The 26,397-nt window shown below is 39.3% G+C and overlaps 1 protein-coding gene across 1 annotated transcript in view; it reads left to right on the forward strand.

The window, feature by feature from the left end:
* The window catches only part of LOC136883438 (fatty acid synthase), a 560,183-nt gene that overhangs the window by 286,984 nt on the left and 246,802 nt on the right, over positions 1-26,397 (forward strand). The window contains exons 18-19 of the mRNA XM_067155718.2: positions 6,787-6,963; positions 16,675-16,994. Of these exons, the coding sequence (XP_067011819.2) occupies positions 6,787-6,963; positions 16,675-16,994 (497 nt within the window). The remainder of the gene's footprint in view (positions 1-6,786; positions 6,964-16,674; positions 16,995-26,397) is intronic.

Raw genomic sequence — 26,397 nt, forward strand, 5'->3', positions numbered from 1 at the left:
ATTTCACAAGTTCTCGAATATTATTGTGACATAAGTTGCATCAGATCAGATGTAAGGCTTTTCCGGCGTTTGCTCTATTAACCAGTGTTTCGTCTTAGGTCTGACACTAGACTCATCAGAGTGGGATGTGTCAGACCCTACCCACTGGCGCTGGGGTGTATGCAGGTGAACTAACTAACTAACTAACTAACTAACAAACAATGCTTTCATTCCCCACCCTGAAGGGGTGGGGCGGGCCACCTAGAGGGTAACGCCCTCTCTCTGATCAAGAGATGCGGGCGGGTCGGGGAGATGTGATGGAAGAAGGAGGTGGGTAAAGGATGTGAAGAAGTAGGAGATGGGATAGGAATTACGCCTATGCCTGAGGATTTAATTCATAAGTACATAATAATAAGTACATAGATGATTTATGGAAGAGTGTGAGGGAAAAGGTGGTGTGCAAGGGGGAGAGATGAAGTTTGGAAGGAAGTGCCGGGGTAAAGGTGCAAGGTGAGGAGGTGGAAGGTGGCTGTCATATGACTGAGAGAAGCGATGAGAAGACGAAGGAGTTCAAACGTTGGGAGGGTTGGGGGGATGTAACCAGTTGGAGGAAGGAGAGGACAAACTGGTGGAGATGGGTAAACAGGAGGAGGGTCCGGCTGGGTGCGAGGTTGACTTCTTCGATGATACAGGTATACATGGTGGGAGGCCGACTTCCAACGAGGTTCTGGCCGTTATGCGTGTTTGGAGTCGGCGGGGTGAAATAGTAGAGGTGTGGAATCACCCAGCCGAACAAAAAGTGACCTTGCGAGGAGATGTTGATGTGTGTCGAACCAGAGCTGATGTCTGTGTGTCTGCTGCAGGTGAACTTAGCAAAAGCCCATTATAAGAAGCAGAGTCTGATAACTGCATATGGGAGATAAATCTCCACAATGGAATTATTGACCGCCTAGCAATTCCGAATGGAATATTCTAAGTTCTCATGGAGGGAATTAGATATTTTTCACCAACAGAGTATATAAAAAACAGATCAGATGTAAGGCTTTTCAGGCATTTGCTCTATTAACCAGTGTTTTGTTTCAGATCTGACACTAGACTCATCAGTGTGGGATGTTTCAGACCCTACCCACTGATGCTGGGGTGTATGCAGGTGAACACAACACAACACAACACAACACAACACAACACAACACAACACAACACAACACAACACAACACAGTTATTTCATTCCTGCCGCTCATTATGCGGCGGGTGGGCCATCAGCCGAACTAGCGGCTCTTAGGCCTTGTGAGTCAAGAAGAAAAAAATGCGAATAGCAAAAAGTAGCGAGTATGTTGTGCAAATACGTAAGTAACATATAGAATGCCCCAGCACAGAGGAATACCACATTGAATCAAAAATAGTATAAAGTTGTACAATAGAGGGCATACATATACAAGATGGGGTAGGCATTGCAGAAATAAAGTCTTTATGCAAGCAAGCAGCATTAAAGTGAAACAGAAAATTATGTGAAAGTACGGCAACAGTCTTACACTGCGCAACTAAATTTTTTTTTTAAAGCAACAGAAATCGTCCTGCAACTCATCGTGCGCTGCAGTATAAACACCAGAGACAAGTACAAAATAAATAGGAAATAAACTAGAGACAACGACAGAAATATGAGTAAAATTGGAAAGAGATTTTTCAATTGTCGTATAAAGTATTTCAGTAGCGAGTGCGGTTAAAACACCAAAAAGATAACTCATTGAAGATGTGAGATTATAAAATATAGATATCGACAGACGATAAAGAAAATAAAATCACACAAAAAGAAATCATTCAGACGTAACGAATAGAAACAAACACTTGGAGAAAGGAACTCTCGTGAATTACACTTCACTGCACTCGGAAAAACACTATTTGAGGGCGCTTATGGCGCCAGATCTTCGGTGGTGGACAAGAGAAGCAGCAGCGCAACCAGGAGCATCGTGATACGAAACATGAGTAGTATGACGATTATTATTATTATTATTATTATTATTATTATTATTATTATTATTATTAGTGGAGTGGGGCGGTAAGACTGGAAAGGAAGTAGAAGCTAAGTGATGGAGGGTGGAAAAAGATGAGAATATTGAGGTGTGTGAGTGTCGGTAAGGGTGGCATTGGCTAAGGGGGATAAAGTAAGGGCTTCAGTGACTATGGGATTATGATGGGAAATAGCAGTGTGAGATGTTGGATAATATAGATGTTGTTTCCCATAGGGAATCTGAGATATTGGAGACGAAGAGTACGAAGATGTGTGAAAATGCCAGGAAAAGAGTAACAAGGATGGAAGTGGGCGGAAGGGGTATCATAAGGGAGGCGATAGGTGATACGAATTGCATGTCGATCTAGGCGAGTCAGGCGTGAGTACTCAGTGGGTGGGCATCGATCCAAGTCAGGGAGGCGTAGGTAATAAGAGGGCGAATGAAGGATGTATAAATATGGAGTATCTGAGGGGGGAAAGACCCCATGTAGAACTAGTAAGGGATCGAAGGGCGCTGAAACGCTGTAAGGCTTTTTTATAGAGGGTTGTTAAGTGATGATTCCAAAGTAAATTATTTTGAATTTGAATTCCGAGATAAGTGAGTATTTGAGCTTTGGGGAAAGGGATGTTATACATAGTTAATTGGATTTTATGGCGTAAGGGGCAGATACAGGATTTAGCACGGAAGACGACGAACGTAGTCTTGGTAGGATTTACAGAGAGGTGCCATTTATTCAACCAGGATTCAAGAGTGTTAAGGTAGTGTTGTGTGCGGTGGGTGAGCGAAGTATATGTGGGACTGAAAGCAATAATAGCCAGGTCATCAGCATATTGGTAGAGACAAAGGGGAGACTGCGGATGGGGAATATCATATGTAAAGAGAATATAAAGAAGCAGAGAAAGGGGTGAACCTTGAGCAAGGCTAGAGGTGATAGGAAAGGTATAAGAATGTGATCCATTAATGTTAATAGTGGCTGTCCGAGATTGAAGATAGTCGGAAAAGAAGCAAATGAAATTGGCAGGAATAGGCAGATGACTGAGTTTAAATAGGAGGCCAGCATGCCAAACAGAATCAAAAGCTTTATCTACGTCAAGGCAAATCAGAGCAGCGGGTTTATGGGAGTTTAAATAAGTGGACAGAGAGGCAGTGATATGAAATAGGTGGTCTTGAGTAGAGAAGTGGGAACGGAAACCAGCTTGGGAGGAAGGTAATAAGTTAAGAGAATGTAAATAATGGGACAGGCGTTGACTAAGGATGCCTTCGAGGATTTTGGAAAGGACAGCGAGAAGGGAGATGGGGCGATAGGAGTGAATATTAGAGGGAGGTTTATGTGGTTTGAGGAAAAGAAGAATAATAGCATGGCCCCAATGTGGGGGATACAGACCGGTATAAAGCATAGTGTTATGTATAGAGCAAAGCAGATGGATAAGAAGTAAAGGGGCTTCACGAATATGATGGTAGGTAAGGTGATCATGTCCAGGAGCAGTGTTTCATTTATGACATAAAAAAGTCAGGAGTTCAGTAGGGGTAATAGGGGAGTTGAGAGGATGTGAGTAATTAATATCACAGAAATGGGAGAAAGATGGTTGCAAATGTGGTTGATCAGGGTTAGCGTATTGTGAGATAAACAACTCGTCAGGATGAGTATATTATGGGAGGGAAGGAGGGGAAAAAAGACGTGAATAGTGATCGGCAAAAACATCAGCTTTATCTTTATCAGTAATAGGTGGGGAAGGACCAGATTGAAGAGGATAAGTCGGGAGAGATTTATTCATTTTAGTCAAGCGTCGGAAAGTTGAATTTATAGGAAGAAGCTTATCAAGGGTAAGAGTGGAAAGGGATGGGGAAACGATGAGAGCTTTGGGGGTAGAGTTGGAAATGGGGCGGGTGGGGAAAGGGAAGGGGATCTGTATGCACCGGATATGAGTAAGCACCGTATTAAAAGCAGTAACTTCAGTTACACTATACGAAGTAATATTGATATCAGCGACAAAAATATAGTTGGAGAAAATGGTATCGATATATCGAATGAAATTGAGTGGAGGGGGAGTGCAAGGAGGGAGATAGAGAGTAATAAAAGTAATAGAAGAATTACTTGGAAGAAACATTTCTAAAATGAGATATTAAGAAAAGTCGTTAGGGAAAGTGAAATAGTGACGGTTAGCAGTAATACCACGTTTAACACCAACAGCTACAGCACCGCGAGATTCATAGTGCCTATCAGCACGATAGAAACGATATTTTGGAAAATGGGGCTGTTGTTTATAGGTCAAGAAAGTTTTGTTAAGAATGAAAATATCCGGGGCATACAGATTTAAGGCGAAGTCCAGGAGAGCACGGCTGGTTTGAAGAGATTGAAGGTTAACGTAATAAACCTGAAACATTTTATCTCAGAAGGGGAACCACATTAAGGGGAATAAGATGCATAAGATGCATGAATAAGATATATCCACATGAGTATTTAGAACCAGCCACGCTGCTAACTGGACTTGGGAGAGGATATGAGGCCAGTTGAATGGAAGAATGTTCTGGAGAACCATGGTGAGAAACCGGATAAGGTTCTCAGAACTGGGGATGGGGAGGGAAGTGGAGTCAACAGGGGTAGGAAGGTCCCGTGAAATGACAGGGATGACACACTCAGGTTTGGCAGGATCGGGTGCAGGACGAGCACGACACTTGTAGGAAAAGGAAGGATGAGATTGATCACAATTCACACATTTGGGAGAAGCCTTGTTAGTGCACTGAGAAGTAGGATGCTCCTGACTACAGATATCACATACCTCGTCATTCACACAGGGATCACCTGGAGCGTGGTTGTACCGGTGACATCTCGCACATCGGATCGGCTGGGGTGGTGCAGAGCGGGACGGTTCGACCCGCTGACGTTGACCGTCGATAACGACACCGTCTCGGAGCAGGGCATCCAGCGTAGCTATGTCACTCGACAGCACACGGATGAGGGAGGTGGGGCCCTGTGCGTTTTGAATAATTTATATGCAAAAACAAAATGTAAAAATCCATCAGCTGAAAGAATAGAAGAGTATAAAGCATGTTGTCGACGAGTAATCAAAATGAAGAGAGAACTAAAAAAAACATATTACTATAATAAAATTGCAAAGGGAAGCAATAATAGACAAATGTGGCCTACAATTAGGGATATTCTCAGAAAATCTACTAACTTTCAAGACATTTCTGAATTGAAAGTTGGATATATTACTTATACTTCTAAAAGTGTGATACTGTAAATCTGTATTATATGAAAGTGGTGCAGGGCACCAGTGGAAAATCTTCCGCCTCTGAAAGAAATTTCATTTCTTGAGAATTCACCTAGTCAGTCATTGTTCCTTAAACTGGCTACAGAAACTGAAATCGTGGATATTATAAAATCCTTCAAGTACAAAAATAATGTTACTGATGATGGAATCAATAACGTCTTTTTGAAAAAGTATGGTGATCAGTTATTATCATTAATTGTCCCTTTCATTAACGTGTCATTAGAAAATGGAGTAGAACCAGACAAGTGTAAAATTGCTAGGACTATACCAGTTTTGAAAAGTGGGGATAGATCAGACCCAGGAAATTACAGACCAGATGTATTCTTGTCTTCCTTTGCAAAATTACTCGCGTCAGTAGTAAAAGTAAGATTAATGAATTACCTAAAATCATGTAACTTCTTCATTAAAAATCAATACAGCTTTCTTCCAGTTAGCTATGTTCTACGTAGTTACTCTGATATAAAATTCCCTTGATAACAATAAAACTGCGGCAGGCCTTTTCATCGACTTAGTGAAAGCATTTGATACAGTTAATCATCCGCTCTTGTTGAATAAGTTAACAGCAGCAGGAATAAAAGGAGTACATTCCGAAAAAGGAAGATAGATTGCATAAAATTTTGTGCAGGTTTGAAATTAAGGTTTTTATTGTGAAAACATATATGTTAATTATAAATTTGTTGTTTACAAATGTTTAATTTATTTTTCTGTGATGATCCTGTCACTGATGACACAGACGCTAGAGGAGAAAAATGTGGGAGAAAAAAGAAACAGGTTTGAATCAGCCACAAAAAAGTTAAGATTGCAACAAAGGTCCACCTTACCTGCAGAAACGAGGAAAGAAGCAAGAGACGAAAAGTCGTCAACCAGGTCCTGGCTGTAACTGCAAGAAAGCATGCCTTCAGATATTCAGTGAAGACGGCAGAAGGGACATTTTTCAGAACTCTTTGCATATGGAAAATTATGCTTTTCAGATGTACTCTTCCAGTTCTACACAAGAGGCTCAATCTCATAGATGCAAGCAAATAGTAGTTCTGATAAGTTTATACCATTTTCAGTCTTTTGTACATAATTATTACTTATCTATTATTCTTGGTTCAGTCATCATCATCATCATCATCATCCTCCTAAACCATCTACAGTTTCCTGGGTGTGGTACATGAGCCTCCTCCATCTCATCCTGTCCTTGTACCATTCATCCTCCACCAACTTGTTCCAATCATGACCTCTCAGCAGTACATCGTTCTTAACTAAATCGATCCATTTCCTTCGTGGCCTTCCCATGGGTCGTCTTCCTTCTACTTTTCTGTCAAATTCCTTCCTTGCAGTTCTGTTTACTGGCATCCTCTTCATGTGACCAAACCACTTCAGTCTTGTCTTGGTTCAGTACGAACTTAAAAATGAAATTCTTATATTTAAATGTAACATATGTTAATGTAAAAGTAAGAGAGAAACACTTTACTGTAGAATAAGTAGACACACAAAAATGATGTCATTAATAAATATTTATCTTTCATTTCTACAGATACCCACGGTGAACTGTTATGGCAAGGAAACTGGATTGCCTTCATGGATAACCTGCTGCAGATGAATATTTTAGCCCTCGATTCTCGCAGCCTCTGTGTGCCAACATACATCAAGGAAGTGTCCATAAATGTCTCTGAACATCAAAAACATTTGAGAACATTTGTAGAAGAAAGTGGTAATACAGATAGGCTATCTATTTTATTTTGATATAATATAGATCTAAATGCATGACTTATAGGGAGAGATAGTTGATATTCCAGCCAATTAAAATACCCTACCATATATGGACAAGTTCTAGAGAGTTCAATTACGAAACATAGCAGTTTCATTATCGAAACCTCCACGTGGCAGTACAAGCTGACACAAAAGTTTGTTATCAATTTTAGATGCCATTTACAACAGACCGATGACAACCACAACTACAGAAAATTTTATACCCCAGATCTCTTTGTACATAAATCTTCTTCTTCATACCCATCAGTTACAATAATTAAAAATTAATAATTTCTACAAGTTACATATTAAAAAATTTCTTCTTTAGAGTTCATTTTGTCCAATCATAGGCCTAAATTTTAAATCTTAACGATAATAGTAGTAATTAACATTCTTCTTCAGTCCAAATCCACAATTATAAATTAAGCATCATACTTAGCCAAATTTGAAACAGATTTTATAATCACAAAATGAATCTTTTCTTGTGACCGTTCACCCACAGGGATGATGACTTTGTCCTTAATGGCTTTTCCTGAAGACTGTTAACCCACAGGTCACAAGGGCTATATCATCTGCAAAACGTATGGTACTGACTAATTACAAGATATTAGAATCATTCCGTATTGACGGTTTTCACTTTACAAAGGAGAAAAAATGAGAGTACCCTCCTAATTCAATACATCATATATTCCATCATTAGATGGAGTTAACAAATTGAAATATGTTTCGGCTCGTTTGAGCCATCTTCAGTGAAAAATGAGGGGGGTTGAAATAAATTTACGTAACACAAGTTAAAAAATGCCAAAAAAATGAAGGAGCAAATGAAAAAACAAACAAAAGGAGCCTAGCCGGAAACAAAATTAGCACAAATATACAATATATCAATATGTGGAGCAAAAAACAACTCACTGTGACAAAATTCAGTGATACAGGTGTTAATATAAAAATAATAATTGAAACTAAAAACTGTGTTAATCTAAGAAAAGAAAAAAAAAAAAGGAATGAAAAACAAATGATAACGAAAGGAACAATAGTTGCACATGGTGAGGTTGCGGACCTCATAGTTTACAAAATATTGGTTTTGTAACAATAACAAAACAGGTTGAAATCATTGTCAAAAATTCAGGCAGAAAATCTTCCTTGTAGAAACCCATCACATCAAATTGGTTAGGAGGGGAGCGGGAGCAAATTTTTTTTTGAGAAACCAAGCCTGATATAACATGCAGGTGAAAAGCCTGTGACAAGGAAAAACACCGATTAAATTTAAAGCTTTAGAAACAGCAGCATTCTCAATATCTTCTCAATCTAGCGGCCCCTTTCTTGATTATTATTTCATAATGATAGCTGGTTGATTTGCCTTATTATAAAGAGTCGGAAGGGCCGTGACATAAAATTGAGAAACTGTGTTAGATAGATGACAGATGCATGGTAAACTGTAAGTGACCTAGTGGAAACCGTGAATGAAGTTCCAATCTGTAATGGAAAAAAAAAAGAGGTGGTGTGAGAAACATGGGCTGATAAGTAAAAAGTGTGGAATGGGTGTGTAGAAAGCTTAAACTTACGGTGTTTAGCAAGTGGTTGTCCTCTCGAATGGCCTGGCCTTCTCAAAGTAATGGTCTCGTTCGCCTGATCGAGTCCATTGTTGGTTCAGCTGTGTTTGTGAGGATGGAAGGAGCGGAGGGGGAAGGGGTGGTGCAGGGCTGGTGTGAGGAGGGGGGAGTGGTGGTGAGTTGGAGAGATGGAGGTGGGGTTTGTTTGTATTATGGAAGTTCTGACAAATATATGGAATGGATGTTTCAAGTACAATGTTCTTTTTCTCGTTGACTTCATTTAAATTGTGAGAGGGGTTCATAAACTGATCTAAATCGACGTGGATGCTCTCGAGAACATTGAGCAAGGTGCCTTTTTGCTCATAATGCAAGATCTTGAGATCTTTATCTATTGAAGTGTATTTGTGGCTGGATCCTTTATGATGTTCACTCAGCTGGATGCTTTTGATGTTCACTCATAGCTGAAAAATGATTGTATTTGAGAGCATTGTGATCTTCGGCGTATCTTATGACAAAATTGCGGCCTGTTTGACCAATATAGCTGAAATTACAGGATTGGCATTTTAATTTGTAAACTCCAGAGTTCAAATATTTGTTGTTAATGTTGTTATTGTTATTGTTGACAGTGTGTGGATTGAAAATGAGTTTGGAGTTGGTGTGGGAGGTTCTATAAGCTATTTTGATGTTGTCAAACCATCGTCATCTTGGTCTCCCCCTAATTCTATTACCCTCCATGACTGATTCCATTATTCATTATTTTCCAAAATAGCTTATCCTCCTTCATTTGCCTCACACGACCTCACCACCACAGCCAGATTATATGTACTGCTCCATCAATCGTGTTCATTCCTAACTTAGCCTTTATCTCCTCATTTTAATTTTTTTAACCCTAAAGCCTCTAAATGTTACATTGCCTGGCGCGTGGTGAATTTTGTTCACCATTCATTTTTCTTAGTCTTAGCAACTGGTTAACAAGTAATAACTCTTACACGATTGATATTGTTACTCCTTATGTGCTTTATAATCCTTAGACATAATAATTACAACACAAATTACAAATGACAGTACATGCATACAATAATAAAAGGTAAAAATGTTCATGGGTTGAAAACTGAAAATAAAATTGAAACTGATGAATACTTAACTCATGAAAACTTAAAATCAAACACTTTTAACAACCTTCAGTAATCATTATCATTATTCTCACAGCTTACACATCTATTGCATCTTTTAGAGTGTGCTTTACACACAAAGTTATGACATTGATTACACTTCATTGTGGTGACTTGATTTTGTTTCCGCTCACAGTGAATGCATTGTCCTCTCTTCGTTGGCACTTTTATTTCTTCTGATGTTTCTTCCTGATGGCATGGGGATAACACTGCTCGGATATCCCGAGACAGTGTTCCTATCTTAGCTCGTTCAACCAATCACTTATTCATGAGCTGAAACGAAAGATTCTTCAAAAACACGCATCTCTTTACTGGTTTGTTCTTCGGATTCCCTTTGTAAAGTACCTGACTATTCATTCCGGCAATGTTGAGTAGAGAAAAAAAGACACACATGGTCCACCGTGGGGTTTTCCGGACCACTTCCATTTGGTCGGAAGTATCATCTCTGCCTTTAGTTAGATTATAATCCAATATAGCGTGGGGTTTTGAACTCTTGGGATCCACAGAGGGTTCATCGTGCATAGAAGAAAGTAAGGTAACTGCTTTATTCCTTTTAGGAACATGCGAAATGAGCATGATTTCATACTGAAACCCAAACATTGTTGAACTAACTGGCCTATCTTTATGAGGAAGAAACTGCTGGGGAATTTCTCTTTTATTCTTCCTGAGAGTGTCTATACACACTATTTTATCTTCTAAAAGATCAAGGACTAGTTCATAGCTGGTATACCAGTTGTCGATTGTTAGATTACGATTTTGTCCCTTCACATTGTAACTTTTGATGACTACCAATAAATAATAATAAAATATCATAAAATATATCATAAATAAAAATATATAAAATTAACATAAAATACTTTAAAATAAATTAAATTAATAAAAATAATTAACCAAAATGTCCGTAGTATGGGCGGCAGAGTTCACCAGAATGGATCCCTCGAATTTTGATAGAGCATGATAAACTTTATATCCCAGGGCGTGTACATAATGCTGCGTACTGGTACATCTGCTGCAGGCCTTACCTAACCTCCTGAAAATGACTAAATAGGTAGGAACTGCACCTAGGTTCATCAATAACTCCACTGATTCTAAAATAGCTAACTATATTCTTAACAAAATCCGTGCATGAGCACCTTATCAACACACAAAATTAAACATATAATACACACATAAAATATTGCTGGAAGACTCCATATTTACAACAACAACAATGAAAACAGTGGGAAAACGAAAGTGAGAACTAAACTACCATTTGTAGATAGTCCAATGAACAATGTACATATATGTAGATAAATACCCTTCACTGTCTCTGTATCAATACTACTTGCCGATTCTCATAATCAGCAGTTATCACATCACACAGATACTGTACCTTGTAATACTGTGTTCACATATTTTAACACTTGTGGTAAGATATTATACATTTGAGAAACACACGCCTGTCGATCCTCAACATAAATTATGGAAAGTCTGAGATAGCTTTCACCAACATATAATGCCAGACCTCCACAAGTACTACAACACTTAATGCGTACACCCTCCACAATTTGTTGATCAGTCACTTTCCACGAACATAACAAGATTACATTCCACAAACGTTTGAAGTCCAGTCCATTGTAGCCGTGTCACTCGAATACTGTATATCAGCACTACTTCCTTCTCATACAGTCTGTCCGCTTTACTTCCTTCTCGTACAGTGTGTCAGTACTCCTTCTTGTCCGTACCGAGTGTGTTCCCGCCGTTTGATCAACCTTTATAGGCATCAGCATTCCCCTTCCTCTCACATAATACATCTGGATTGGTCCTTGCTAGCCAATCATGAGTGATCTATCATTCAGGGTTGCCCTGAACTTCTTCATGCTCCCAAGACAAAAAACAAATGCTGGGGTATATCATATGACTCATAGAACTTTCCTAGTACAACAACCTCAACAAACACATCTCATCGGACACTGGGATGCCCGCATGAGTCATACGAATTACCAGAGTCCAAGATAGAAATGTTTTCCCACTCATGCAAAACAAATTACTCATACTACATATATGGTTACCTTCCAGCTTACACAGACTAATGACAAAATATACAAATGAAATACTGATAATAATAATAATAATAATAATAATAATAATAATAATAATAATAATAATAATAATAATAAATGGAATACTGACAATAATATCTCTAACTTCTACATACAGTGCGAGGGTGTGGTATATGTACCATCACAACGCGGTCTATTAGACGTTTCACTATATCATATGGTTTATTAGAGAGTTCATAGGAGCCAGGAGGTTGCTTGCTACAATATAACTCAAGCGATGAAGTATAAAAAGTTTTAGCATCATTCAGGGCGTAGAGTTTTAACCCATTCTTTGCTGGCTTATTTGGCATACACTATATAAATGCACATCTCCCTCAAAAAGGCACTAGCTTCTCATCTATCATTACAAATTCACTTGGTGTGTAGGCCTAGCTCTTTTTACAGTTCACTACAAAGGAATCCAGCAATGTGCAAACTGCTGCTAGTTTATTCACAGGCGATTGTTACAAGTAGTTTTGTCATCAAAACAAAGATTCCATAATAAAAATAGAAACCCCTTTGACGAAATGCAGGCTCTTGCTATTCCCATTCCAATTCCATCTTTCGTCCAGATTTCATCCACAGATGTGTACTGTTCAACTTTCAAACCAGTGAGGAACAATAAACCAATCAAAGCAATTATTTCTTCATGGCAAGTAGGTTTAGCATCTCACTCATGGCTGTAAGTCACTTCTTGGCAATGCCTTGCAATATAAATGTTAGTAAAAGAAACTATTTCATCAATCATTTCAGAATCAGTTATGTGTAAGAAAGCATCCATTTCACACGACACTGTTTTCTCATCTCCTTGTGGACAAGGGAATATTGTTATCACATTTTTTTATTTAATCCTAGAGGTAGCCCTGGAAAAGCTAGTGGTGCACCACATTGTTTCATCTTTCCCTAAGAAAAAATCCCTCTCTAATTCCTCGTGTTCATAGCTATCAAGTATGCGTACATTACTTTCTTGTTCACTCTCACTGTCATGATCAATGTCTGAATAATTTACCACTTCATCTTCACCATCAGAAAAATCACAAACTTCAGCTCCCTCAGATCCTTCCTCCTCATCAGATAATTCCTGTAACAGCATTTGTATGTCTTCATCCTTAACAAACTTCGCCCTACAATAAAAATAGATAGTTACTTTTGTTTCCTCTATAGTCTGCATTTTAAAATAATGTAACTCCAAGAATGTTTAAGGTACAATTTTCTTACATTTCCGGGCGCATGATGAAGAAAGTTCACCAAATGACGGCACATGTGAGTCAAGGTCAAATAGCATGACATGTACAACTTCCTGAACAGATACCGCTACACTGAGAGTATTGATAAGACTTCTCCAGAAGGTCCTAGCAGCGTGACAGCTGTAGCTCTTAGGAGCTAAAAACTACAGATGGAATACGCAGGTTGGTGAATGAAATTCACCAGCGCGCCCGGTTTAGGGTTAATGCTACTTGTTTAACCACACTAATACCTTGAGGGTTTTTGGCAATGGAAGGATGGGAAAGGATTAAGTTTGGGAAGGTACTGGCCATGGCTTTAATTACTCTACAGCCCCAGCATTTGCCCAGTGTGAAAACTGGAAACCACAGAAAACCATCTTCAGACCTGCCGATGGTGGGATTCAAACCCACTATCTCCCAAATGCAAGTTCAAACAGCATTAGCCGAACCGCACAGCCAACTTGCTCGGTTATCTCCTCATTCTGAGTACCCTCCTACCTATGATCCATCCTGTTTGTACCAGTGATCATTCTCGCTACTTTCATGTCTGTTACTTGTAACTTATGAATAAGATATCCTGAGTTCATCCAGCTTTCACTCCCATAAAGCAAAGTTGGTCTGAAAACAGACCAATGTAAAGATGTTTTCGTCTGGGAGCTGACTTCCTAGTTACAGAATACTGTTCTCATAAGCTACAATTTTCATAATGATCCGTATTCAAAGACTGTTGAAGAATACTGTTGGTTGCAACTGCGAGCTAACTGCATTAGCTTTGCTGCACCTTGTGTCAGTTTCACTAACTATACTACCATCCTGGGAGAGTACACATTCTAAATACTTGGAATGATCTACCTGTTCCAGTTTTGTATTCCCAACCTGACCTGCAGTTCTCTTCGTACCCCCTTCTCCTACTGACGTGACTTTAATCTTGGAAGGGCTAATTTTCATATCATACTCCTGCACTTATTTGGACATTCCAAGATATTATTTTGCAAGCTACGTGTGGCCAGTATCCAGTAATCGGGAGATAGTGGGTTCGAACCCTATGTCGGCAGCCGTGAAGATGGTTTTCCGTGGTTTCCCATTTTCACACCAGGAAAATGCTGGGGTTGTACGTTAATAAAGGCCACGGCTGCTTCTTTTCCATTCCTAGGCCTTTCCTATTCCATTGGCGCCACAAGACACATTTGTGTTGGTGGAAAAAAAAAAAAATGCAAGCTTTCAGCACATTCTGCCATTAAGATCAAGTCATTGGCATAGACCAAGCTACTTACTACATTTCTTCCTAACTGTATCCCTACCTTTAAGTAGATGATCCATATAAACTATGAAAAACAAAGGTGAAAGATTAAATGAACCAAGAACTCATGCTGGCATAAATTTTCACTGCAGCGTAATTGTCAACATAAATACCTTTGATTGCTTTTAATAATCTACCTTTAATCCCACAGTCCCCTTTATTCCTTCGGTACTCTGTCATATGCCTTCTCCAGATCTACAAAACATAAATGTAGCTTTCTATTCCTCTCATAGAATTTTTCAGTTACCTGGCGCATACTGAAAATCTGATCGTGACAGCCCCTCTGTGGTCTGAAACCACACTGGTCAGTTACTATCTCTACTTTTACTGTTAATATTTTTATAATGTTAAATTTTCTCAGGGTTGTTATTTTAATCATTTTTTTTTCAACTGTGTAATTTTAATGTTGTATATCCTAAATGAAGCAGTTAAGTGTAAGAGAGAGCCTTGAGCCCTAACTTTGCCATGAAATATCTGTCCATCTATCCAAAACCCCACCATACCTATTTGTTTATGCATAGACAAGCGCCTCACTTTCAAAAGAAGGTCCTGTCCGTGTAGAACAGAGGTGCTCATGCTGGGCATTCGGTCTCATGGGCGGGCGCGCAGGCAGGCTATGAGCATATGCTGTCAACCACAGTGGCTACTTCACAGACCGTGAAGTTCGGGCAAAGTTCTCGCAGTCACTTTCGTTCACTGTGGCGATACGCCGAGTTTAAAATGGAGTTAGAAAATAATGAAAGAAAGAGGGCAGAAATCCACGTCATTTTCAATTTACATTCTAAGAAATTAGTTATTTATGTTCATTGCAGTTTATGTATTTTGGCCGGATTCAGTAAAGAGTTACGCCTATAAGCTCAAATATTTTTATAACGTACATAATGAATTGTACAATTTTCTCTATTAATTTTTTTTTTTTTTTTTTTTTTTTGCTATGGGCTTTACGTCGCACCGACACAGATAGGTCTTATGGTGACGATGGGATAGGAAAGGCCTAGGAGTTGGAAGGAAGCAGCTGTGGCCATAATTAAGGTACAGCCCCGGCATTTGCCTTGTGTGAAAATGGGAAACCACGGAAAACCATTTTCAGGGCTGCCGATAGTGGGATTTGAACCTACTATCTCCCGGATGCAAGCTCACAGCTGCGCGCCTCTACGCACACGGCCAACACGCCCGGTTATTAAATTTTAAGAGGTGCTTTATAAACAGGTCTAGTATAATACGGAGTTAAGGTGGATAAGCTGTGGCTTGTGGTTCTTCAGGTTTAAATTATCTGTTAAACTCGCCAACAATCCAATCATGTTCACCGGGAATAATATCAGTTAGGTTATTTATTTGAAGGCATACTGTACATCTATCTGGTAGATATATTTACATTGTTGTTGTACTTTAATCTTTGATAGTAAATATCTATTGTCCTCACTAGTGATGAAACTTCCTCTTACGGAGCTCGATAGCTGCAGTCGCTTAAGTGCGGCCAGTATCCAGTATTCGGGAGATAGTAGGTTCGAACCCCACTGTTGGCTTTCTTCCCTTTCCTATCCCATTGTCGCCATAAGACCTATCGGTGCCGGTGCGACGTAAAACCAATAGCAAAAAAAAAACACCAACTCCCTCTTGCCATTTAGAGGCTAGCTATTATCATCGGACGCCTATTAAATTTTAAATACTATTTTCAGATATTCAGTGAACAGGAAAAGTCACAGAACACTACAACACTGTGCATAATCAAGCAGTAAACTTTTTGAATTATGTAATTATATTACATTTGCTTAATGAATAACAGGAATTTTATCTTTAAAAAAAATGGAAATACTGTCTTGCCCATCCAAGGAATTGTAAATTGTAACTTGTAGGCTTAAACCCTGTACCTATGTAGATTCTAACAAAAATATTATAACGTGTCAGTTTTCTTTGAAAGAATACATATAAGGAAATAAAACTGACTGTTTATATCAAGCACAGTATAAACTAATCCGGAATATCTTGAAACGGTCTGTTTTTTGTTTGTTTTGTAATTATAACAGCTTTACTTTAAATACTGTACCCCAATCAGCACTTTGCTGAGTAGTGGAGGAGAGCTTTGTAATCACAATTGAATGTCAATACTCTCTCCCTCCCTCCCCTGCAAAGCGTGATATATATTTGCTACATAAGTTGCCTGCATTTACGTCATGCCAGCCCGGCCACATTGGGCTAGCCTCAACAGGCGCCCAGCTGAGCATCTCTGGTGTAGAATGTGCCTGCCAGAGTTACATTTATATGATGAGGAAACCTAAAAATATTATTTTTGTCTTTGAGTGTACATTGTAACTGATACTGCATTCAGTATTTCCCTTAATAGTTTCAGTTATCCCTGTCTCTATCAACAAACTTCTTGGAGTTTACAAAGCTGCAGGAGTTGAGGTTCGTGGTGTAAGAGCAAGCCCCATTGCTCGTCGGAAGCCACTGGGTGAGCCTGTGTTGGAGAGTCATCAGTTTGTGCCCTACAGCTCTTCTGACACACCAGTGTACAGTCTGAGGGATGCCCTAACAATATTTGTACAAGTGTTGATAGAGAACTCTGGAATAATGAGGCTGAACATTGCTGAGCTCCCAGATGAAGAGTTAGATCTCCTGTCTCCTCTTTTACTTGACGTTGTTGGAAATTTGCCTCTAATGCAGGTAAGTACGTAAAATAGTGTAGAGGTGGTCTCTTCTTCTACCTGGCTGTATGTGGACTTGCATGTATCAGACTCATCTGGTTCTAAGGGAGTATTTCCTCTTCTTCTGTAGCTAGACAGCTGGGAAACCTGGTTACTGTGTTCCTCATGTACACTTTTTTCCCCACCTAGCACGTCATAAATTCAAAGTCCCGTTTCTCATCGTATTAAATCCATATAAAAATACCTCGCTTATCGCATCACAAATTTTTGCTATTATTGCTTAGCTGTTGCTGGTGGGACCTAGTGTTTACCGTGCACTGTTTTTTCTGGTATAGGCTAGAGCAATTTTGTTACTTTCATTGATCTGTCTCAGTCTTATCCTTGGCTTTAACAAGATGAAAGTGACTGAGGTACGAGCAATGCTAGTAATGCCATTCCTTATGCTGCCACTCCCTGCTATGAATGGCGTGAAAATGTTGCTCATAGGGTTGGTTTATGCATCCATTTCAGTGGGCTTGGCAGCCTGATATGTAATAGTATCTTCTGGTTTGGTGAGGAAAGCAACGGGAAACTAACTACCTCACTCCTCATTTCCCTAGTACACCTCTTCAGTGATGCCTAGGCCATCTGTGACAGCTGATGGCGGAGCTATTGAGGATCCAACCAGCCTTAGGGCTGAGGACTGAACATACATGCATACATCGCTTAGTACAATCACATTTTACCTAGCTCTGAAAATGTTATTTGTTATCTCTTGTGCATAGAACGTGATTTTGAACTCGGGTTAGAGCCCTCGCCTTATTTGCGTAATAACGAGTAAAGGCCTTGAATTCTTCACAGGATAACTTGCACCTTTGGGGAGTAGCCTCAGAAATGCTAATGTTTTGTTTGCCAGTTAGCAGTGAGACAGTGGAATAGCACACTGAGCCTGTTTGTGCTTGTATTTTCCATTCCATTCAGAAGTTAGAAATGTATTTTGTGTTGAATGGTACAGTGAAGGGTATATTTTAATAAGAAAATTATGCTAAAGATCCACCTTTTCACTACAGCAAATAATCCTTTAATTATTTTATTTCTATAATCTCAAGTTTTAACAAGATATGTTTTGTCCTTATGTGGACATCACCAGCCGCATTCCCTTTGTACAAATTAAAATTAACATAAAGAATAGGTCTTAAAACACTATACAATTAACAAACACTTCATTTAAAAACATCTTTGTAAAAATGTTTTTAAAGTAAATTGTTGCTAATAAAGTTACACTTGTTACAGGTTGCTATGTATTCTTCATACTAGTCTTCAACATTAGAATGACTTCTTTCAAACAACTTACAGTTTTTTTTTTTTTTTTTTTTTTTAGATCTTGTGTAAAAACCATTATAAAAATTTGGGATTTATCAACAGTCTTACTTGCTGTGAAGCGAAGGGGATTTCTTGTGTTGCCATATGACAGATTTGGACCGTGTATTTCTTGAAAGAGGATAAGAAATACTGTGCACGTCTATATTGTCTGAAATGTGGAAAAATGAGAAAAAAGAAGTGTGATAAAACGTAATATGATAGCAGTCAAATTGTTGTGTCGTGGTTGGATTTTAAATGTACTCACTCCTTGCTTCCTTCCAGCAGCTGACTTGTGTTGTGTCTGTGCATGGTCACAGGACTTGTTTGCGTAGTAGGGGAGAAGGGCATTGGTAGGGATAGAAGGGGGTGGAGGAGAGGCACTCTGTTTGTTAAGGAGGGGAAGTTCCTTTTTTTCTTAGAAAAGTTTCTTTGTTGATGCCTAACAGTGCTAAAAGAAAGGGACTATTATTAGAAAATTGATCTAGAAAAATGAACATATTTTCTGTTGTGTTCATGTGACTACCTTTGTTAATTCTTTTAAATATTCTTAAATCCTGCTCTATGCATGTATATAAAACCAAACCAAACCTCGTGACACTACAGCCCTCGAAGGGCCTTGGCCTACCAAGCAACTGCTGCTCAGCGCGAAGGCCTGCAGATTACGAGGTGTCGTGTGGTCAGCACGATGAATCCTCTCAGCCGTTATTCTTGGCTTCCTAGACCCGGGCCGCTACCACACCATCAGATAGCTCCTCAATTCTAATCACGTAGGCTGAGTGGACCTCGAACCAGCCCTTAGCTCCAGGTAAAAACCCCTGACCTTGCCAGGAATTGAACCCGGGGCCTCCGGGTCTATGCATGTATATGAGTGGCTAAAAATTATGTTAAATTCATTAACAAATTGCAAAAAGAGATCCCAGATGGAATTTGGACTGGTCCCAATTCGAGTATGAAATGGCAACACAGAGAAGTTATGACTTTTGTGGTGTGAAAGACTTACTTGTTACTTTTGATCGCACTTTTTTACGCACTCCTAATCTCATAGCTTTCCAGATCTAAGGACAGTGTCATATGCTTTCTCTATGTCCATGAAGGCCATTACTAAATCTCCCCACCCCCACCGGGCGAGTTGGCCGTGTGGTTAGAGGCACGTGGCTGTGAGTTTGCATCTGGGAGATAGTGGGTTCGAACCCTCCTGTCAGCAGCCCTGAAGGTGGTTTTCCATGGTTTCCCATTTTCACACCAGGCAAATGCTTGGGCTGTACCTTAATTAAGGCCATGGCCGCTTCCTTCCTATTCCTAGGCCTTTCCTATCCCATCATCGCCATAAGACCTATCTTTGTTGGTGCGACCTAAAGCAAATAGCAAAAATAATAAAAAATAAATCTTCCCCATACTCATAGTGCATTCTTGTAGGCTGCCTTTTGTGTGCTGGTTTCAAAACGTTTTCCATCCAAAAGTACATGAGGACGGAAGAATGTGTAATATCACATTTCTAAAGCCAGAGAAATGGGACCTGTGTTTTGGATCATTTTCCAATAAATTAATGGATGGTGATTGGTGATGGTGATTATTGTTTAAGAGGAAGTACAACTGGGCAACCATCCCCTAAAATAAAGAAAGGTTTGAACCTATGGTACAAGAAAGTATCAGTGCATACATGGATGCCTTTAAATATGTCATCATTGACTTTTCAACCTCTGGGATTCTAAATATTTTCCATCCATAATTAAAGAGCAGAAGAAACCTCCTTCTCTTATATCATTATCATCATCATCATCATCATTTGGAGCATTTTCCAACCACAGTCTAGGTCTGCTTGGAACATAAGCCTGTCCATTGATTTCTGTCCATCCATGACTTCTCTTCTCTCACTGTCATCCAGTTCCCTCATCATGCCTCAGTGCTCTTCTTTACACCTTTCAGCCATCTGCATCTCGGTCTTCCTCTAGGTCTCCTTCTCTTCAACTCCATTTCTAGAATCTTTCTTGGTATCCTTTCTTCTCCCATTCTCGTAACATGTCCATACCACTGCAGCCGTGATTTTTCTATCTTTTCCTGTAAGGGTACCTCATTTACCATCTCCCGAACTCTCTTATTTCTCACGGTGGCTACAATTAGCCTACACAGTGGCCTCCACGGTATGCACTAGCCAGCGTATTAGGTGTAACAGTGCATGTTTGGTGAGCCGTGCGCTCAGTAGCGAGTAACAGTGCTACTCATATTGCACGCATTCTTATAAGTAAAGGTTTGTCTTATGCTTGCGTTTAATGTGAAATGCTTATACTGTGACTGTTGTTAGTGAATTTATACAAGTCACAATGGCATCCACTGATGAGATACCATCGTATTTGGGTGAAACGGTGGAAGAAGTAGACCTGAACAACAAAAGTGATAGTAATGAACAAAAGGGGTTTACAAAAGAGATCATAACTCTGAAACAGAGTGTCTGAAAGTTCTGAGGAAGAAGAGGCACTAGCATTGATTGAAGGCCGTATTACATTTGTTTTAGGAAAGGAAGGAATTACCAACTGGGACCTCCATAGTCCCGCTTCAAATGTGTGAACTGGAGACAAAATTTGCGAAGTGTTCCAGGAAAGATGCTGAAAGCAACAGAAGGGATGACTGACTGTGTAAAATTTTAATTTCTTATTATGCAGGATTATATGTTTGCATTATTTAGTTTATACTAATGATACTCCTATCTCACATTTATTTAAATTTAAGTATTTGTGTCCTTAAATAAATAGTTATTTGTTTAAATTTAAGCATACCGGATGAGTTGGCCATGCGGTTAGGGGTGCGCAGCTGTGAGCTTGCATCCGGGAGATAGTGGGTTTGAACCCCACTATTGGCAGCTCTGAGGATGTTTATCCGTGGTTTTCCATTTTCACACTACCTTAATTAAGGCCACTACCACTTCCTTTCCATTCCTAGGCCTTTTCTATCCCATCATCGCCATAGGAACTATCTGTGTCAGTGCACATAAAGCAAATGGAAAAAAAAATATTTAAAAAATTAAGCATTCATCTTCGAAATAAATTGTTTACCCCGCCGTACCATTTCTTGTTATGGGGTCAGGAATGAGGTGAGATGCTTGCTTGTTTTACAGCTGGATGCCAACCTCTGTTGAGGAGCTAATGAAAATGAAATGAATGTTATAATCACAGCAATAGAACCAGCTTTTGGGTGGTTAGGCCGTGTGCATAAAGCAGAGTTTCGTCCAGACGTGCCATTTGGACTCATCAGCTGGAATGGCACGCCCCTCCAGGACTCTGCTTAGCAGTGGCAGACCAAACTGTGTGGCCCCGCCGAGTTAGCAAATCAAGTTTGCTAACCTGCTAAAGGAGAAAAGATTTCTCCGTTCAAAAAACGCTCCCCCATTGGAGATACAGCATCAAAAAAGGCTTTCACAGCCGCAGATCTTATAATCACAGCAATAGAACCAGCTTTTGGGTGGTTAGGCCGTGTGCATAAAGCAGAGTTTCGTCCAGACGTGCCATTTGGACTCATCAGCTGGAATGGCACGCCCCTCCAGGACTCTGCTTAGCAGTGGCAGACCAAACTGTGTGGCCCCGCCGAGTTAGCAAATCAAGTTTGCTAACCTGCTAAAGGAGAAAAGATTTCTCCGTTCAAAAAACGCTCCCCCATTGGAGATACAGCATCAAAAAAGGCTTTCACAGCCGCAGATCTTATAATCACAGCAATAGAACCAGCTTTTGGGTGGTTAGGCCGTGTGCATAAAGCAGAGTTTCGTCCAGACGTGCCATTTGGACTCATCAGCTGGAATGGCACGCCCCTCCAGGACTCTGCTTAGCAGTGGCAGACCAAACTGTGTGGCCCCGCCGAGTTAGCAAATCAAGTTTGCTAACCTGCTAAAGGAGAAAAGATTTCTCCGTTCAAAATGTTGTTGAATGAAATAGGCTCTGGCCTATGAATAGAAACTGTCCCTGCTTATGCCTGGAAGTGTAAGCAGGAAATCATTCTCAGGACAGCCGACGGTGGGGTTCAAACTCACGCATCTCTTGAATGCAAAGGTTGACTCCTTAGCACTCCCCTTGGCCGTGTTCCTAAATAAATATCTCAAATTGACATATTAAAAATAGCTCAGTCTTTATGTGGGCATATTATAGTCTTTAAACATAAAGGTGAGCGCGGCGCTCACTAGCGAGTAACGGCGCTCGTATAAAGACCTAATAAGTAATGCTGGGTTAAACTATTTTTCAATCACAGCACTCAAATGTTCCATTTACCATGCCTAATGTTAGGCCCGCCCACACCATTTCAGGTAACACCTCTCTAGCAGTAATACAGGTGCACAAAGTACAACCCACTCCCCTTCCCCGTCTACACTCCACCCCTCTGTTACCGCATCAGTACTTCACTAGAAGTAGAAAGGTTAGTCGATCAGACGCAACCGGAACAGGTGGATCCAACTAAATTTGACCAAAATGATGGGGCATTGTACTTTTATCTTTAAAATTATCAATGAGGGCTTTAACATTCGTCATTCTAAATTTATTTTTCTTTTTATTCAATTACAGACAATATTCATAAACCATTCCAAGGTAGAACAATGAATCAATGAGAACAGTACTCTAATAAGAATGGCATAAAAAATCTAGTACGCATTTTGTTAGAGGAGCAGCTGCTTATGAAGGATATTTGTCAACATAATTTCAACACACACAACGTTTAACCCATAATTATACTAAATTCCTTAAAAAATAGTATCGTCCAACCTTGCTTCTTTCCACATGGGATATTCAAGCTTTGCATGATTGACAACATACCACAGTTCCAGTTTGTTGCTGCCAAATGTATGACATAGGTGATTAAAAAGCACCTTTGGATGAACATACTTTTTACGTACTTTATTAACCCAATGATTCATCCAATAATTGATGAAGATCCAATTTTTGCTTTGGACAATTTTAGTTAAATGTAGATAATTTTTATTGTATTCATGTCACAAATTTTGGTTTTATTCAACGTACACATTTTAAACCTATGTACACAGCATCTAAAGAAAAACTTTTTCACAATTTTTTTTTTTTTAGAATAAGAACATTTTGTATAGTATTAAGTTCAAATGTTTAACTCAAACAAGGCCTTGGACTTGACCTTAAGATTATCTATAGGCTGAAGATGCCCAAAAAGGGCAAAACATGTACCTAAAAAGTGTATGTATTTCATGTACAATTTAATCACTATAAACTGTGAACTGTATTGAACAGATGGATACAGTAAACTTTATTCTTGAAAGAATTTTACTTAATGTTGTCTTCAATATGGAACAGACATGAGATTTGTTACTTGTGAATTAATTACCGGTCATGTACGAATGCAACACCTAAAGTCGTGGATGACAAGCTCCATTTACCAATCTTGGCTGCGTGGTATTGACGAGAAGTTTCAATGTGAAGGGAGGAAAGGTTAACAGTAAGAAACAGAAGAGACTAATGGATTTTTCCAAAGGTTTTAACCAAGGTTTGTTTCTTGTTTCACTACTGTATACCTGGTGAGTCAGCCGCGCCTGACGTTTTATGCTGTTTGGCATCCCACCGAACATTACTGGTGTCGTTATGGTCTATTCTTTTTTTGCTGAATACCATGCTACAATCACCTTTAATCACTTACTGCACCATTATCCTTGCAAAAACATGTACCATATGTGACAGGCATCAATGCATCAAACTGTGATGCGGTTATGTAAAAAGTACGTGCCAATTATGAGCTTTCTGTAGGGTATGAAATGAATGTTAAAAGCGATGGCATACTGATAGAAAACCTGTGTGCATTTGTGAACTGGAAGTAGTAGTCTATCTAGTAGGCTTTCTGGAAACCTATTGCTGGAGTCACCGTGGTGTCATGTGTTAAGTGCGGTGCTCTTAATACAGCTGCGTTTGGTAGGTGGGTTCGAATCCCACTTGAGCCTGTAAATTTTATTTGCATTTTGTACTTCAAGAATCATCCACAGAGCCAATGTATCCGAATGCCCTCATGTCGTGGGTTATTTAATTAATTTATTTATTTATTTATTTATTTATTCATTCATTCCATTAAAGCTGCTTATGTGGATGTTTTAAAGCAGGGCTGGACGAGGATAGAATGGTTGGTTTGAATCCGCTTGACTGAGCAACAGTCTGTTAACACAGTAAGTGTTCGAATAGATGGCCTACTGCAGTAATGCATATTTCAGGATGCAGTTAAACTGACATTTGGGCTCTTTGTAGCATTGTAGGTGTTACAGATTCACAGTCTTCCAGTGAGCATAAGAAAGAAGGTTAGTTATCTCGAGATGAGTCTCATATAATCATCATCTTCATCTTCCTTCCAACCAAGTATTGGGCCATGTGACCCGTTATGGTCTTGCATTTTTCTTTTTGCAGGACTTGAAGGCAATCAAATGTTCTTCCGACGGGTTGCTAGCCTGAAGGAAGTAAGACCGTTGGTGGGGCTGCCACCTCTCAGCTAATGGACTAGCTGAAATTACAGCATTTCCTCCGTAATCAAGTAGACAATTTATTTGCATAAAAAATTTTGCATCGTCGGCAAACAAAAGCAATTTAGAATTCTTAAGTATATTTTTAATGTCATTTATGTAGAGAGTAAAAAGTAAGGTCTCAAGGTGAGACCCTTGAGGAACTCCACTGGTAACAATAATAGGCGCAGAAAAATAATTCCTTATTTTAACAATCTGCAGGCGATTTTTCAGATATGATTCAAACCATGAGAGGAGAGGCCCATTAATTCCGTAGCCCATTAGTTTTTGCAGCAAGATATCGTGATCGACAGTGTCAAAAGCTTTTGAGAAGTCTGTATAAATGCAGTCCACTTGGGAGTGGTTCTCTATTGCATCTAAGAGGAACTGATAGAATAAAAGAAGGTTGCTACAGGTTGAGCTTCCTGAAAAGAATCCATGCTGCTCATCAATGATGATGTTTCTAAAGAGAGGTGTGATTTTGTCAAGAATTATTGAGTCAAATATTTTGGAAATATGAGAAGAAATTATAACTGGTCTATATTGTTTTGTGTCAGTTTTATCACCATTTTTGAAAACTGGACTAACAAATCCTTTCTTCCATTCCACTGGAAAAACACCTTGGTTTAATGATAAGTTTAACAGATAAAAGAGTGCTTCACATAAAATAAATGAGCAGTACTTGAGCAGGTAAGTTGAAACACCATCAGGTCCTATCACATCTGAAAATTGAATACGTTTCGAGTCCGAGTTCCACATCACTAATTTCATCATTTAAGTTTGTTTCGGTTAATACCATGAAGTCATAGTCAGCTAAACATGAAGAAATTTTAAGTTAAGTTAGTTTACTTCAAAGTCCATTTACATTTTGATAGTATCCTGTAAAGTGTTCAACTAACCTTTTTATTGAAGTCTTTGGTGCTTTCTTAGTATTGTGTAGGCCTATCTGACTTCTGTGAAATGATTCCCTATCTATATTTTGCATTAGATTCCTGTTATAAGTTATACTTTCAAAATCATTTTCTGTATCACTTAAGTTTTTGCCACTAGGATTAGCATCCCCCCTCATATTTTTAATTAGTTTCCCGAGAGCATTCTACTAGATATTCTATTGAGAAGTTTACCAAACTTAGTGGTTCCTTTTCTATTAAGGTGTAGCCCATCTTTTCTAAAATCACTACCTCTAAGCCAGCTATTTGCATCGACAAAAAGGATATCTCCATAACGGCATAACCAGTCAAGAGTGGAGTTTACAGCATCTATATAGCGATAATCAACATCATGCCGATATAAAACGCCACTGAGACAAAGCTTTGCCGCTGGAAACCTTCTTTTTATCGCAGTAATAAGCCTATCAGTTTCGGCCATTATGTCACTAGGTGTTGAGAAATTATGAAGGTCATTTGTGCCAATGTGAACTATCAGGGCTTCAGGATTTTCTTTAATACCGTTTACATGTTTACATGTTTACACTGTTTACATGTTCTGTAAGTTGACCCACTCGTATGCCTGGATAGCAGTACGCAATTCCCTCTTCAACTTCGGGTCCAACATTCCTTATCATCGAGTCCCCAACTATTACTGTACGGGCTTGTTT

The sequence above is a fragment of the Anabrus simplex genome, chromosome 11, assembly GCF_040414725.1.
Source record: "Anabrus simplex isolate iqAnaSimp1 chromosome 11, ASM4041472v1, whole genome shotgun sequence".
NCBI classification, from domain to species: Eukaryota; Metazoa; Arthropoda; class Insecta; order Orthoptera; family Tettigoniidae; genus Anabrus; species Anabrus simplex.